At 37.6% G+C, this 16,513-nt stretch overlaps 1 protein-coding gene across 1 annotated transcript in view; it reads right to left on the bottom strand.

Annotated features, from left to right (window-relative positions):
• The window catches only part of LOC149010029 (Ubiquitin-associated (UBA) protein), a 31,553-nt gene that overhangs the window by 11,453 nt on the left and 3,587 nt on the right, over positions 1-16,513 (bottom strand). Inside the window, exons 3-7 of the mRNA XM_089161553.1 lie at positions 15,509-15,649; positions 11,237-11,303; positions 5,363-5,511; positions 5,158-5,259; positions 892-1,017 (exon numbers count right to left, since the gene is read on the bottom strand). Of these exons, the coding sequence (XP_089017679.1) occupies positions 892-1,017; positions 5,158-5,259; positions 5,363-5,511; positions 11,237-11,303; positions 15,509-15,649 (585 nt within the window). The remainder of the gene's footprint in view (positions 1-891; positions 1,018-5,157; positions 5,260-5,362; positions 5,512-11,236; positions 11,304-15,508; positions 15,650-16,513) is intronic.

Genomic DNA, 16,513 nt, shown 5'->3' with positions numbered 1-16,513 from the left:
ATATACATAAAATAAAATACATAATTTTGAAATAATTATTATAATAAAATGAAAAATGGTAGCTTATAAAAAGATAAGTTTAACAAAACACAATTATAGATCATAGTCCTAGGCTAAACATATATTAATTTCAAGCTACAAGATCATTAAGGCATGAACAAAACAAAAATAAAAAAGGGGAAGTTTGGAGCATCCTTCACATTCTATTGGGGTTTCCTTTGGTGTTGTGGCTTAGGAGGTGTTTGGAGGCTAAAAAAGACCTTTTTAAAATTAGGTGAAATGGGTGAAACACCAAAACTGGGGGAAAACAAGTTGGAAAATGACCAACATACCCCTGGGGTCATTTGGCTAATTTTCTTCTATGATTACCACCGAAACTTTTAATAACTCACCAAAGGACTTGGTCAAAAGAAAAAAGGGCCCCCCGGGGGGGGGGGAAAAAGACCTATATGGGGCCCCAAAAGGGGGATTGGAAAATGACCAACATACCCCTGGGGTATTTGGCTAGCTTGCACCTTTTGGATTTGGTTTTTGGGCCCCATTTCAGGGGGCCCGACCCAGGATACATCACCTGATCATTACAAAACTAGGTTCCATGCTGCCACCACCATCTACATACTCTTCAATTTATTATTTCAGCACTCGCAGATTCTTATTGGACTGGCCCAGATATATGAGCAGGAGAACTTGGGGTCTGCCAGTTTACAAAATGTCAGCTTCAAATTACTTGCCACATGGCTAAACTAGTAGCTGGCCCATAGACATGTTAAATGGATACATAAACCCACTCCGGAAATCCAAATGAACTAACAAAACTAAAAGTCCAAAAAGTATCTGAAGTAAACATCAGCACACTATTCAGAGAAGCAAAACTGAAAAAAAAATACTTGCCTCCATTGGGCGACCTGTGTAAGAAGGCATGTTTCCAATAATATTCCCACTTGATGCTGTAGGAGATGAACCTCCAGCAGAGGGCCATTGCAGGCGTGAAAAGAATGACGCCACACATTCTGGGAACTGCATTAAACCATAGATGTGAGGTTGGTCCACTCATCAAGAAATTCTAAAATCAGATTTAGCAAAATAAAATGCGTGCAATGTGAATATATTATTGTCAGACAATTTAATGTTGCCAGAATCAGAATAATCATTCTGCCTGAAAGGAAACCTTACAGAACATAATTTGTTCAACACTAAGTAAAAAGTCCCAACACTACTACTCACAGGTAGTAATAACTGATTTGTTCTGATTATGCCCAATCTAATAAAAACAAATTTTTCATTGGTGTCAGGTCACAAGGATAAAGCTCAAGTTATTGGCTCTAGACCAGGTTAACAATTGAATTGTGTTCAGACTCATGTATTATCATGCATGGTTTGACAAGTTCAGTGAAGTCAGGTAGTCATGGGTTCAAGTAGTTGATGAGGACATCAGTCTTAGGTGACAATTTCGAGTCTACCTGTGACACCGGCATAGATCACACAACAACACCTATGTGGGTCAACGATGAGTTCAGAGGATACTGGATTCCAAAGTCCTTTGGTTCGACGAGGAGCGTTGCCCTTAGGCAATTTTATGAATTTATGCAGGCTTCTTCTTCTTCTTTGGTTTATGAGTCTATGGTGAGTTGGTTTGGTTTGTTTTGGTTAATTTTGCGTTACTTTAATGTAATTGGGTTTTGAGTTGATCCATGGGTTATATTTAGCCCATGGGTTATTTTCACTTAAATGTACTTTTAAGGTTTCCAGTTTTGCCCCTAAGTATTAGATACAAGTAGAGAGCTATTTAGGGTTCCTTGGGATTTTCAATTCTAGGGTTGGGATGAAATATTTTTTCCCCCATTTAAAGACTTTGTATGAGAGAATCAATTATAATTGATGAAATTTTAAAAAAATCAGAAGTTCTTTGCACAAGAATTTTCTCTCTCCTCGAGTCCTTTTGAGCTCTCTTCTTAAGCTTATTGTCTCATGTCCAATTCTGGCCCCATCCCTTGTCCTTCTGTCCAGATTTCTTTCAGTTCTTTCCTTCGTTTCTTCCATGCTTCTTCTTCTTTCCCTAGGGCAGTATCTTTTTCTGTTATTCGTTTTCTTTCTTTTCTCCTCTTCTCTTCGACAGGCTGCTGCTCTCCCAATTGCATTCATTCTTTTTGTGTTCTTATAGTTTTCTTTCTAACTTTTGTGTTCGACACTGCTGGCTGCAATAGGTTTTCTTTCCTTTAGTCTTGTTACCTTATAACTCTTGTTTTCCTTGTTCTTACTGCATAAACCCCACCCCTATTTCTCTATAACTATTATCCTAACCATTGTTCCGAAGCCTCTTCGAGAACCAGCAGGTATTTTGTACCGTTTGATATCTTTCATTAGTTATTTCCTAACACATCCTATTTCTGCTGTAGGTATACTTGCATTAATTCTAGGGTTTCTTTACATTATTATTGGCGGCATTTTATGCTAGAAGCAAAATTTTGACTAGCACAACAATTATTTTCTCGGATGATAATCTTGCACTCAAATTAGGGTTTCAATGCCATGATCTACATCCTCATGTTTCCCTATTTGATCCTTGATAGATCTTTACTTTGTTATGATTATCTAAATTTGCATTTTCATCAAATTAATAATTGCAGCACTTTCCCTATTTATTTATTAAACTTTAACTAATAGTTGCCTAACCTAAAGACTTGTAAGTTGGAATCAGCCCCTTGTAGGTCCCGCAGTTTCTAGGGTTCCCCCTCCATCAGTAGTAATTTTCTGATCACTTTGTTTTTGTTCATCACCACTAGGGAAAAACCAATCATTCTTGTGGTATATGTATATCCATATATGATGTTTGATATTATAAATTTTTTTTCCTAATGTTTGTTCTGGCATTGATGATGTTAAAGGAATATATCTCCACTAGCATTTTCACATGAAGGGCATAAAGATGCTCAAGAACTTTTTATGATTTGAAGAGTTGTTCATGGGTAAGCTTATCTTCAACTCTTATATCTACACTAACATTTTCAGAGGGAGGATTTAGAGATGCTTAAGTACTTTGAAGTTGTCCACTTGGACGCTTATTTATTTAAGTCTTTACTTGCTCTGATGTCTCCACTCTGCAGTTGGAGTTAATGTCAGTTTATGGAGCATCCAAAACAAGCTCACCAGGTTGCTGCTTCCACATTCAAAGATGTTCAAGGGAAGTTCTTTATTTACTACCATTGTCACACAGATACTGTGAGTTATTCTGATGCAGACTGGTCCCTCACTACAGTGCTGAACATCTTTGCCCGTCAACCACTAGATATTGCACATCTTTGCCTGTCAACCACTATATATAATATTCCCAGCTTTGAAGATGAACCTGTACCGACATAATTTGGGGGCAACTGAATGACCAGTTCTCCAAGATCTGATGGAAGTAAAGGCTTGGGCAACTCTAGTTATATGTATCTTACACTCTCATTATGGGATTTGGGAATTTTTGCCTTATGGTTTTGGAAAAGAGTTATGTAACGCTGTTCCATTGGGTATCAGAGATACCCATTTTGATCTTCTTCCATACATAGTGCAAGTTCTTCTTCACCTATGAACGTAGCATATCATGCCACGTAAAATCTGTATGTTGCTTTGTTTCTGTTTCTATTTGTGACTTCTTGGTGCTCATTTTTACATATATATACACGCACTTCAGCTAGAGGGGGAGTGGTAAACCGTGTGTAGTGGGGGGCTGCAGCAGATGCCCAGAGGGACGTCTTTGCTTAAACAGTTTACTTTATACCTACTAGCTTAGTTCTTATCTTTTGTTCCTTTACAATCCTTCCATATTTACAACTTATGTGTAGATGTTTAGCTGGATGTTTATGTTCATTGCAACTTGACTTCCATCCACACTAGAATTACTACAACTAAGGCCATGTACTATACATAGTAAGCTGGTTTAATAGAAGTATACACACTTCTATCACCCCAGCCCCCCCCCCCTTTTTTCTTTCTGTTTTCTGGTGTAACAAGCTCAAGTATTACCATGAAGATATTATGTGTGAAGTACTTTAAAAATCAGCATGAACACTAAGGGCTGCATGAAATAAAGCATTGGGACAGAAAAAGACATCTGCTATGAAATATAAGAAATAAAGGAATTGATTAGTTGCAATTGGAATCAAAGGGAAGGAAAGTGAAATTCCATACCCAAAAAAGGGGAAATTTTCAGCGCCACCCCCCTGAGTTACCCCCTAATATAAATGCCACCCCCTTAGTTATCCAATTTATCAATTAGACCCCCCATTGCTAGCACTGTTAGTTTTTATTTATTCATTTCCATATTAAGCTCACACTCTAAGGGAAGAAGATGACAGAGGAGGGGGAAAAAAATATTCATGAGAGAAAAGAGATCATGAAGATGTAAGAATAGAAGAAGAGGAGTAGCTGTAGATAGTAGAGAAAGATGAAAACGAGTCAAGCAAAGGGTTTTCCGTTAAAAAGGGCATTCTTGTCTTTTTGAAAAGTTTAACTTGCTTACATCAGCAAGTAACTTTGATTTCCAGCAGGGGGTCTCACTGATATTATTTTTTTCCCTATAGGGGCTTTAATTGATAAATTGGGTAACTAAAGGGGTAGCATTAATTTTAGGAGTAGCTTAGGGGCGGGGTGCAGAAAATTTCCCCAAAAAAAGGAAACTTCTACAGTCATTGCTCCATGAGACTATACACCTAACCTGCAAATCATCCATACTTGGTTATCAAATTTCACTTTACCTTGCAATCTGGGTTTAAAAAAAAAAAAAAAAAAAAAAAAAAGGAAAAAAAAAAGAAAGAAGAAGGGTAAAAATAATGTGCCATACTGTATGAAATTTATGTAACTTATACAATCAGATGACATAATGTTTACAAAAATTCTTTTTAGTATAAAAAAAATTTCACTTCCCTTTAATTGCCCTTGCAACCAAATGAAGCTTAAGGTAGAAGAAAACAACAGGAAAAATGAATTAGTAGCCAGGAAATAACAACATGACAGGATCAAGCTAGCATTGCAATGCCTGAATGCATGTCAGTATCACTAAATCAAACACCACACAAGCCATGCTAATACATTACAGAAAACATAGTTTTCTTTATTCCAAGCAACAAAGAAAATAAGCCATGATAACATCTAAAATTCTAAAATAAAATTAACCTTCATTTTGCGAATGCGGAGAAAGTTTATGCGATATAGGATGCCAACGAGAATCCCACCCAAGCCTGGTAAAATAGACCTCTTCCAAGATGACAGAAGAAGCTGCATGATTGAAGTCAATTTTGATATCAAGAAGATAACAATTTGTAGGATAAAGGACATTCAAGCGTGGAGTCTGACTGAGAAAAAACAGATAACTGTTTACCTGAAGTCCAGCTAAATATATGAATGACTTGTCAGAGAAGTGAATCCCAAATATATGAAACCGTGTTGAGACAGGAATGTCAAAGAAAAATTGCACAAATGAGGAAAATATAAGACCATACGGTCCTGATACAAGCACTTTAGACGGATCTGCAGAAAAAAAAGCCAAATATAATTACCAGTAAACAACTAAAGGAAAAGAACAGAAGAAAAAAAAACCTTAAAAATGTTGGCATTGTGCAAGATTACCCATCAGCATCATATTAGATTATAAAGAGCCCAAAATTTCTATTGTACTTGAAAAAGCCACCTACAATAACACTCAAACTTTGCATTAAACAAAAAGAAGGGTGCTAACGAATAGTGAAGCGAACAGAACTACTCTAAGCAATGAGTTACATGCAGCTGTTTCAGCTTTTGCTACTTCTAGTAATTACCTTCTGAGAATTACCACATTCTGGTATATTACATTATTGTTGAGATGTTAATGTTAACCTGAATATTCCCAATATTTTCAGAGTACCAGGAGACATAAATTCATGGAAAAATGCTGCCACCTTGCAGTGGATAATTAGTTCACTTTATATAATTCTTGAACTTGTTTTTAGATCGAAGTCCCATCAACAAGACCAAGACCTTATCCATGAGACAAGCAATAATTGTGCCACTGCAAACTTTTCTCCTCTAAAAAAACTCTTAAGCCATAGAATACTTAATGAAGTTTTGCATATGAATAAGGGTTTATCGTTTAAAAATAAAATAAAAAATTCCTGTTGACAGATTTGTACATAGAGTTAGAGTTAGAGTCCAAGAGAGGCTTCAACTCTATTTCAGTTCAAGGTAGAATTAAAACTCGTTCTCCTTATAAGATCACATACCCAGCAACGGAGATTTAGAGTTTCTAAATATAAATTGTTTTGAGTTGAAGACAGTTGTTTTCGGTTGCACAAACAACTCTATATTTGGTTTCTTCTTGCCTAATTTTGTCTATTCCTCAATCCAGGACCCATTTTATGCTTCCCCATGCTCCTATTAAATCCATGGTCTCTAGGTACTTTCTTCTTGCTTCCTGGACAGTACTATGGTGGGCTATCTCGCGAGATATCTCATTTTTTCACATAGACGAGATGAGATGAAGGTTGAGAGCAGAGAGTTGGGATATCTCGCCATATCTCACCCTGAATCTCACTGGAACTCTCAATTTTTGCCTTTTTTTGTGAATTTCGGCTGGATTTTCAATTGCAACTACTCTTAGCACATCTCCAACATCGAAGGAAGATCAATCATTCTCTACTTGTCTTTTAAACTTATGATTTAATGACTTATATAGAACTTCTAATGGTTGAATAGTTTTATTATTCTATTCTTGAAAATTGAGATTGTGTACTTATATGGATGGAATTTTGACAACATTTAGGTTACTTGATGCATTTGATACACTTGCTTTTCATTTATATGCCTTAAAGGTTCTATATTACGTGTTGTATAACCTTGCATTCCCTAATCCTACAACATTTCGGTTTCACACTATGGGCAGACTTAGAAATCATACATAGGGTTGTTTTTTAACAAATCCAAGACCACCGATGTGTTCAAAAGGCCTTAAATAGGCTAAATACCAAATTTCAAACCAATTGAGACCCTAAAACCCACCGAGTTGATGCCAAAAAATTGTATATCATGACTATGATCTCACCGAGATGGTCGAGATCTTCTCCATGGACAGTACTACCAGATTCAAGAAAAGCTTCAAGAAATCATTAGCACAGCTTGACTGACCTGAGATTTGAGTCACAGACTCACGGGCATAGTTTAAGCACTCAATCTCACAGCCAGCCTTTTTTTGGGAGGGGGGTCAAAAAAATCAAGTCGGACTTGGACCAAGATCTTAGTGAAATCTGGCCGAGTTGGGGGGTTTTTCTGTTGGCCAACTCGTTTGGCCATCCTGGTGGGTTTCTGACCCAGCTTGTATATGAATGGTATATAGCTTTTTTTTGGGCCTTCTAAACATAATGGCACTATGAGATTCTCAAAAAATTAAGTTCAAAGAGAAGTTTAACTTCAAACTGTGGAGGCCGTAAACTTTGTGACTAGCAAAGTCTTAAAAGATCCTATTCTGCACATAATTTAGTAATGGGGAAAGTAGTCAGATCACACAGTTGATCTAAAACAAGTTCAATAGCCCTTAGAAATTGGGGGAAGGATCAATATGATGGATAAAGATTCTAAGTCTCAAACAAAGGGGGGGGGGGAACCTTCTCTTTTTGAGTATTCTCTTGTTTGTTGCTACTACAGTTGTGTTTGTTCAACTTAGAAGGTCCAAGATCGAAGAACAGTGAAGGTCTATTGTCAAGTCAAACCTAGATCCTTGCTACAACTGAATTGAAAGCCTACAAACTCCATCTCCAATCCATAGCTGCACAAGGTTCCCCCATCCAGGTAACTAGCAACCCACCCCCTCCCCTTCTCCTATCACATATTTTTCTATTTTTCTTGAATTTTCTCGCATTTTCGGAGTTGCCAAGGAACTCAAAATTCAAGATCATATATGCACCAATCTAGCCATCAAACCTTTCCCACTATATGTACATCATCATCCAAATTTTAATGACCTTAAATCCTTGTCCCCATCCTGACCATCCAATTCCAACATATAAGCATATTATTGGATTTTTGTATACCATACTACCCCCAAAACGAGAACCCTCATATCTTCTAATCTAACCTTCCAAACCCAACTGCACTTGGGGGATTATATTCTTAAATTATTACCTCCATTCTCTCCAACATTCAGCCCATTCTACTACCTATGGACCCCGATTCCCCATCTCTAAAATATTCATCCCATATCTCTAAGATCAAGAAACACTTTCGTAGTCCCATTTAAGTTGGTTCCTAATAGGAGCCCAAGATTCAAGCAATGGAAGTGTTGGCTGAACTTTAAATATTAACTGAGTTAACAGAGTTCCAATTGCAAGATTGCAACAGCAATGGGAATATTGAAAGAAATAGATATTAAAGGACTCACACTGTAGGTAACAGAGGTGCCAAGCACTCCCTACTCCAACAGTAACCTGTCAGCCCAATTTCTCACTCAAAAGTCCAAAAACCGTATTTCCCTTCTCCTTCCCCCCCCCCCACATCAGAATACCTCCCTGTAACTGTTTCCCTTCCTCCCTTCTCTCCCAACCAGCTTCTTCCACGTGTCCATGCCCCCCCCAACCCATGTTCTCCATGAGGCCCATCCTACCCCTATGAGTGTACACCAATTTGATTAATGGTCTAACAGTTCTATTATAGATTTTGGAAGACTGGCCTTCATTCAATAGAGGCTACATCACATAGGATTTCGATAGAATTTCTTGTATGCTCCACACAATGCAAACAAGTGCAATCATCAACAAACAGGAGGAAAATCAACCAAGGGCATTGAAGACATGCAACCATCAAGATTCATTAGATCAACCCAGTACTACTAGTACCAGGCTCTTATGCAAGAATGGCTGGATGGGGCTGTAAAGTCATCCACAAAAGCTGATCCAGTGCTCAGAGTTGGATTACCTTTGAATTCAGAGGGTACTAATGATGAATAGGGACAGCCATATGGCCCATCGCTGTGGTTGCCCCAACAGACTATTCCCATCATAGTCAGAATGGGTACCCCATCCTGCACCTTGGCTTGCATTTTCTGGAATTCAACTTCCCCCCCCCCCCCCCCCCCCAAAAGTGAATAAAAGTTTTAACTTCTTTTGTTCAAGAGGTAGCACAAATCAAGTAAAAATGACCTTATCCAGCAGCTTTAGCAAATTTCCCGTCCAAATTCCAGCTACGAACGCAATTTTCAGAGCTAGCAACAGCCCAAAACCGAAACCACCGAGACCAGTGAATCCTGTCAAGATATCATTGGTCATGGTTGAGACCAAGCCTTTCCATTCCTAAGTTGATTTGAGATCTTCTATGAAATGGGTTATTTCCTATCTTGCATATGGTTTTGTCTTGTCCACCAAAAAACTGAGATATTATTGAGATTCTGGCCCAATGTGTTGTTCATTTCCGTAAGGCGATTAACCTGTTAGATCGCTGCATCAAATGGGTTAATCTGTTGTGAATTACAATGATTCAGATCTGGTTCTCTCCATTGCTAGTTGAGGTTCCAGAAATTTCCTGAAATCATTGCTTTCTGTTCTGACTGGCTGCTGGTTGAAATCAGGAGGGGTATAACAATATATCTCATCAAATTGCACTTCAGTTGGACAATCAGAAGGGAATGCAACAGGTTAGAAGATGCCCTAGTTTTCCCATTTTGAGATTCTGGGTTTTCTATTCTTTGTTGACGGTAGAATGTTTCTGATGTTCTTTTATACCACTCTAAATTTTCCAATCCCAATAATACCCCTCCCATTAACACATTGTACTCCATTTACCTGCCTTCTTTACAATTGATCCTATCAAATATTGACCTGTCATCTCTTCTTTGCAACTTTAGTCTAACTAGTAACTACAGAATAACCCATCATGATTAAACTTTCACTGTTATACACTTGTGTGGATCCAACCAAATTCAACAAGGTTGTCCCAACCTGGGTTTGCATTGATGCTGCAATGTCCGAAGCACTAGAATAGATTTTAGGTCCTTTCAGAACACAAAACTAAATATGGAGTGTGTAGATTCAATTCAATGACAGCAAACCAAGGTTTGATAAATCATAGACACCCACAAAGAATTTTAAAAAATATTGCTCAATCAATTAAAGCATCAACATATACATATTCAAATACTGAAACTTCATGGATATCAACAGAAAAATGCATAAAAAATGGGCTTTGCTTTCTGCAAGGACCACAAGTACCGACTTAATATCTGACAAATGCCAGCTCAAGCGGGCCCAGTAGTAGCCAAGTAAGTCCTACGCTCCCCAGCTCAAATGCCAACATCAGCCTTAATGGAGTTGACCATGATGTGAAATACAGTTTTAGAAAGCCATTATAAAATCTCGATTCTAGTGTTAGAATTTTATTCAAGGGTACTACAATCTGCAACTTCTGGGGAAATGGTTGAAAACAAATAGACAGCTTAGAATTGGAGTATAATAATTTTGGAAGTGGTGAATAGGTAGGGTTTCCAGTCTATGAGTAAAAAACTAGGCATCCATGGGCCTCTGCTGAACATGACCATGCCACCTCGAACTATGCTCATAATGTTTGACCAACTCTTCCGAATGGTGTGGGAACAGATAATAATATCATAAAGAGTAAGAGAGGATTGGGGTCTTGCTAGGTTTAAGAGGGGGGCAAAAAAATTTAACATCGCCTAGACTCATTTGATTTGCTGGATCATTACCACCCTTGCTGCTATTCACATGAGTGGCCTTCATGTCTCTTTCTTTGAAAACAAATCCATATTTCCTTGTGGCTACCTTTTTCACGAGGGAAAACTTTGGTGATTGAACAAATTGGAGATATGCCGTGGTGAGGGTCAATTAGGGTCGACCCAGCCAGCTTGGCCCAATCAAGATCAATCAGGGGCCTCAGGGCTGGGCTTGAGCTGAGATGTCCAAGCCATACCTTAGGGCTAGGATTGAAAAAGCCCTGCCCTGTTGCAACCCAACTGCTAATGCACCTACCAACCATAAAACAATATCCTTCTGCTAACTTGTTAATGTGATCAATAATCAGAAGAATCTCAAACACTAAATGACTGCAACCAGTTTCACTCCAACTCCAATCTCAAGATAAACGGAATGCTACAATGAACTAGAAAAGCTAGAAGAGCTAGAACATACTTTCAAAACACAAACTAAAAAGGCAGAGAAAATAATAGTGCCTCAGATTAGCAGGAAAGAAACAAAATTTTGAAATTGAAAACAGCAAGTACCTTTTAGAAGAAACAATAGTAGGCCCTCATAAAGCAATGAGACAATTGTGGAGAACAAGATAAAGACCTAAAATGATAAGAGATAAGTTAAATAACCTGGTAATGACCATAGGAATTCTCAGTAAAAAAGGATTAAGAACAACTTATATATCCACCAAGAATAGAGGATGTCTCCATTGCCACCCACAATTTCCAACCAGATACAAGTCCAAATAAGCTAGTTTGAAGCTACCACTTATCACAAAGAAGTTTCTCACTTGGTAGCTCCATCATGCATCAATATGGGGCAAGGACATTATGAAAAGAAAGAAAATTTGATAGAGCACACAAGTGTACTACGAACAATTTATTCAAAAAATTTATCCTGTCAATGCATGAGTCAGAGTGAAGGGTTGGGACTTGCACAAAGGGTATTAGACAATCTTATCAATGTGTCAACCAAGTAAGCACAGAATGATGAGGACCTGGATTGATAGACCCATGCATATACAAGCAGCTAGTAGCCGGTTGATCACTTAGGTTTGAGCCTCCAAAAGTTCAGGAACCACTTAGGACATGATCTACTTGAAGGATTCAAAGAAAATTGGGGGCTTACAGATTTCAGAAATTTAGGGGTTGTATGGCAACCATTCTGTGCCAAAATTTCCACTTCAGAACAAAATCCACTTTTTATGCTTCTGTGCTGAAGTGGGCAAATTTGGCACAGAATCATTACCATAATCTTGTATGGTTGGGTACAGATGGGCATGTTTCTCTGGCCCATCTTGGCACATAATCTCGTATGGTATGTACGACTTCTGTGCCAAAATGGGCACATTTTTTTAATAAAATATTTAAAAAGATAAATATAAAATAATTAAAAATAAGTAAATGTGCTTGTTCAATTCATACATAGGTGTAAATATTTCCCATGGAGTGCTAAGTACCATCACCAGCCTCACATGTGCCCCGCATTTCCAAATAGAATTGCTTCTGTGCCAGAGATTCTCTGGCACAAGGAAAAACTGTGCAAAATGACTAGTTCAGCACAGTTTTGCTAAACTAGCATAGAAAAGTTGAATCAGTTTACCATACATGTTTTTGCTGACTTCTGTGCCAAAGTGGGCAAATGGCACAGAATAAGTGTGCCAGAATCGTTACCATACAACCCCTTAATGCATTTTTTCAGAAGAAAAATAAAGGACTATTTAGGATTTAACAAACACTATGTAGAGGTTGCACTTGGAAAAGAAGTTATCTTACTGACCTTGGAAATCATAAGGGAGGAGGCCAAGGAGTTCACAGTAAACCGGGAACTAGAATCCAATGCTGGAACTAAGTAAATATCAAGGAACTCCAGCAACAGGACCACCTGGGTCCACTAATGATTTTCAGGCCAGGACACTAATTTAGTGCAGGTGTAGGAGGTGTCACAGGTATGTTACAGATAAAAAGTTGAAACAGAGAAGAAAAATAGAAGTCGACACCTGTAGAGTTTAAAGTTAGGTTTAGCAATCAAAACTGGAGAAGTTGGACAACTGTATTTTAAGTTACAGCTTTAAAGGAAAAAGATCAGTGAGAAAAAGACTTGTTGAGCTATATAAATATAAGACAGAGTATCACATGGTAAGAAAAAGAACAAACAGTGAAGGAGAATAAAGTGAGTAGTTGGGAAGAAAACCTAGTCAACAGAAACTGAGTCACCAGATCTGAATTGAAAGAGTGAAGTGGACGAAGAAGACCAGCTCAGCAGTCATGTGAACATAGTTGTCAAGGTGTCGCCGAGGCATCAGCATGGCACCACTTAGGTGTCCAGGCTGACTTTTAGGGGCTTAGGTGTCCAGGCTGACTTTTAGGGGCTTAGGTGCTTGTCGCCTTATTGTAGGGCAGCTTGTACTATTTTAATTAGTATTGAAACAAAATCAGGCATTCAATTATGCCAAATATCAAATAAAGAAGTATCTTTATACTTGATAATTCATGTACTTACTATATTATTCATAGATAAGAAAATATCTCCTATTTGAATCCAATTAAAACAGTCCAAAAATAAACTTCGAAGAAGTTGAAAATGTCAACCCCCAGGTATGGTGTATTTATGTTAGAAAAGAAGGGGGAAGGGTCATGTACACTTAAATCGCTAAAGTTGCCTTGATACCACCTCAGTGGACACCTTGCCAAATGCCTTGGATCGCCTTGGCACCTGACAATTATGCATGTGCAGAAACCTTAAAGAAAAAAGTTAATTCACTTCAGTCATTCTAAGTGATGGAGAAGGCGTTACACATCTACACTCTTCAAAAGGATTCCTGGGTAAAAATCTTGAACTGGAACTAAAACTCCTAGTAGAAACTACCAATAGCTGATCTCCTGCAATGAAAGTCTTCAGTTTACAAAAGTGACCCCATATAAAAACAAACACCCTAACTACCTCTGCGAGACTGATGGCTAAACTTAGTGCTTTTCCTTGGTCTGGGTATCCAAACTGGGACTTGTTATTTTGTTATAACAATGAAACTGGGACCAGTCAATGCTTTACCTCAAAAGCCAAAATGCCTGGGCATTAACTTGCTGCTTTGAGAATTCACATGGAAATAACTATCAGTAAGACATTAAGTGGGTTCCCTAGAACCTACTAGCAATTAACTGCAGATTAGCAAAATAGGGAAAGATTGGTGCAACATCCCTCTTAATGCTGGATTAGCTTCTTCTATAGCTCATTTGTATGGAATACAGTCATTCAATCAGGCATAACATAAGGCCCCCACAACTGCCTGTAACCCACAGTTTTCAGAGGTTTCAATTAGTATATTCCCAAGAATTTCCAAACAGAATCTTGAATAGGGAAGCTGGAGAGGTATTAAACTAGGATGATCATGGAGCTCATTCCTAAAATTTTAAATAATCTTTGCCTATTTTAATTTTGGTATGACTAGGAAGTATACGTAATTTGGTGGAAAAGGAAGCAGGAGAAAATATCTAAATGACTTCTCCTAACATTGGGCCAGAATGGATTTGATTTGTATCCAATTTTGGCATTGACTTCTCCAGTAAAGGTAGGTCCTAAAGATGCGGAGTTGATTCTGTCCAGCGACAGCCGCTTTTACAATATGCCAGGCAGAAACAATTTGTGCTAGATCCAGTTTATTTTGTTTCTACTTCTGTTCTGTAGGTCAAATCTAAGTTTATTTCACATCAGATAGTTTTTTAGCAAGATTACATTAGTTTTTTGTTTTATTGTTGCCACCTAATTTTGGAATCATTGTATTTAAGCAAGTGAAGAAGCTCATTCCGACTTTATGTAAAGACATGAACACCCTCAGTTGTACACAGACTACAACATTAATAAAATAGCAAGTGCTTAGTTAACTACTGTAAGGATTCTCCTAGGGCCAACAGTTCAGATTCCCGAGGCCCCACCTTGTGGGGCTGAAATATTTCTTTTAGAATAGAGACTAACTGATCCCATAACTTTAAAAGTTTCAGTGGTTTTGGCTTCCATTCCATTTCCTCTGGAATGAGTAGAAATAGCAGACTTGTAATTCTCTAATTTTCTGGTCTCTATTAGGTTTGTGAAGGTTAGCATGAAAGCCCTTTTTTTAAAGCTAAAATGAAAACCCTTATTTTTTAAAGTTATAATGAAAGCCATTGCTTATCAAGAACAATGAAAACCCATTTAACTGAATCAAAGATAATCAATTTTAGCCCATTTGAGGAGCATGATAATTTCCAACTCCATGTTCACATGTCGTACATTTAGTTTACTATGCTAAATTCAACTTCAGTCAACTATACTCTACTTATCCATATATTAAAATACATTAACATGCACTAGTAATCTTCTACCTAACTTGTGAAACATTACGTTTTGGCTTTGACCAGAAAAGGCCAAGAAAAGTGAAACTTAGAGCTAAAATTGGTAGCGTAACAATCAGTTGAGGGTTGATAAGTTACTTACAAAGTATTTATTTGAGCCTATTAAAATACATTAACATGCACTAGTAATCTTCTACCTAACTTGTGAAACATTACATTTTGGCTTTGACCAAAAAAGGCCAAGAAAAGTGAAACTTAGAGCTAAAATTGGTAGTGTAACAATCAGTTGAGGGTTGATAAGTTACTTACAAAGTATTTATTTGAGCCCATTAAAATACATTAACATGCACTAGTAATCTTCTACCTAACTTGCGGAAACATTACGTTTTGGCTTTGACCAGAAAAGGCCAAGAGAAGTGAAACTTAGAGCTAAAATTGGTAGTGTAACAATCAGTTAAGGGTTGATAAGTTACTTACAGAGTATTTATTTGAGCCTATCTGTCTCTCAAATACTCGGAAATAGTAGAGCAAATACACCCCGAACATCATTTCTGGTGTTGATGAGTAGGCAAAAACTGATGAAATTAACCTCCAAAGGTGAAACTTTTTGAAGATACCCTGTCATGACAAATAAGGATATCTATAAATATTCACTCTAGTTATAAACTCCTTCAAAACAGCATTTGCAATCTGCCATGGAAAATCCTCCAGATCAAGTGAAATTAGAAAACAACATGATTTCCAGCAACTTGCTGGCCTTACAACACAAGACCAAATAGCAACAAGTAAAAACTAACCCAAATGGTACTAGTGGTCAATGAGTAAAAGAAAACATATTCTTTCCCAACTTCATTATTCACACATCATTAACTGCAGAGTGAACCTTCACTAACAAAGTCTTGCCATGCTAGCCACGTGAAAATGCTCTGAATGGTTAACAAAAAACCAACAGATTATAACCCCCCCCCCCACCCCCCCACCCTATATGGGGTAAAGATAAGAATTTATCCCCTCTTCTTCCTGAAGCACAGCACTCCATCAACTACTAAAGGTGTAAATGGGTGATCACTGAAGGTCATCACTACAATTGACAAAACACTACTATCAGATTTCATGGAAGCGGATCATATTGCAGTGGTGTTCAGCGACAGAATCAGAATCAATTCTTTAGCAGATAATGAAGGAAAACCAAGAAAATAGAACAAATAAGAAGATCATCTCAACGAGTCCACCTCCAACATGAGTCCATCCTGCAAATGCTAATATTTCAGCAGTGCAAATTGAGGAAAACATACCAATCAACATTTATACGATACTTGTCCTGACTACCTCTAAGTGGAACTAGGACAACTGAATACATAAAATTACTCGCCATCCAGACTTAGGGGTATGCCAAAAGACTAAAACCTCCCAAATGAGTTAAAAGCACTTGACAATAAATTGGAAAAATATAAAATACAAAAACTTAACAAGGAATATAAT

Source organism: Hakea prostrata, chromosome 7 (assembly GCF_041222555.1).
Source record: "Hakea prostrata isolate BN-2017 chromosome 7, UWA_Hpros_2, whole genome shotgun sequence".
Lineage (NCBI taxonomy): Eukaryota > Viridiplantae > Streptophyta > Magnoliopsida > Proteales > Proteaceae > Hakea > Hakea prostrata.
This window is presented reverse-complemented; position numbering and strand designations above follow the sequence as displayed.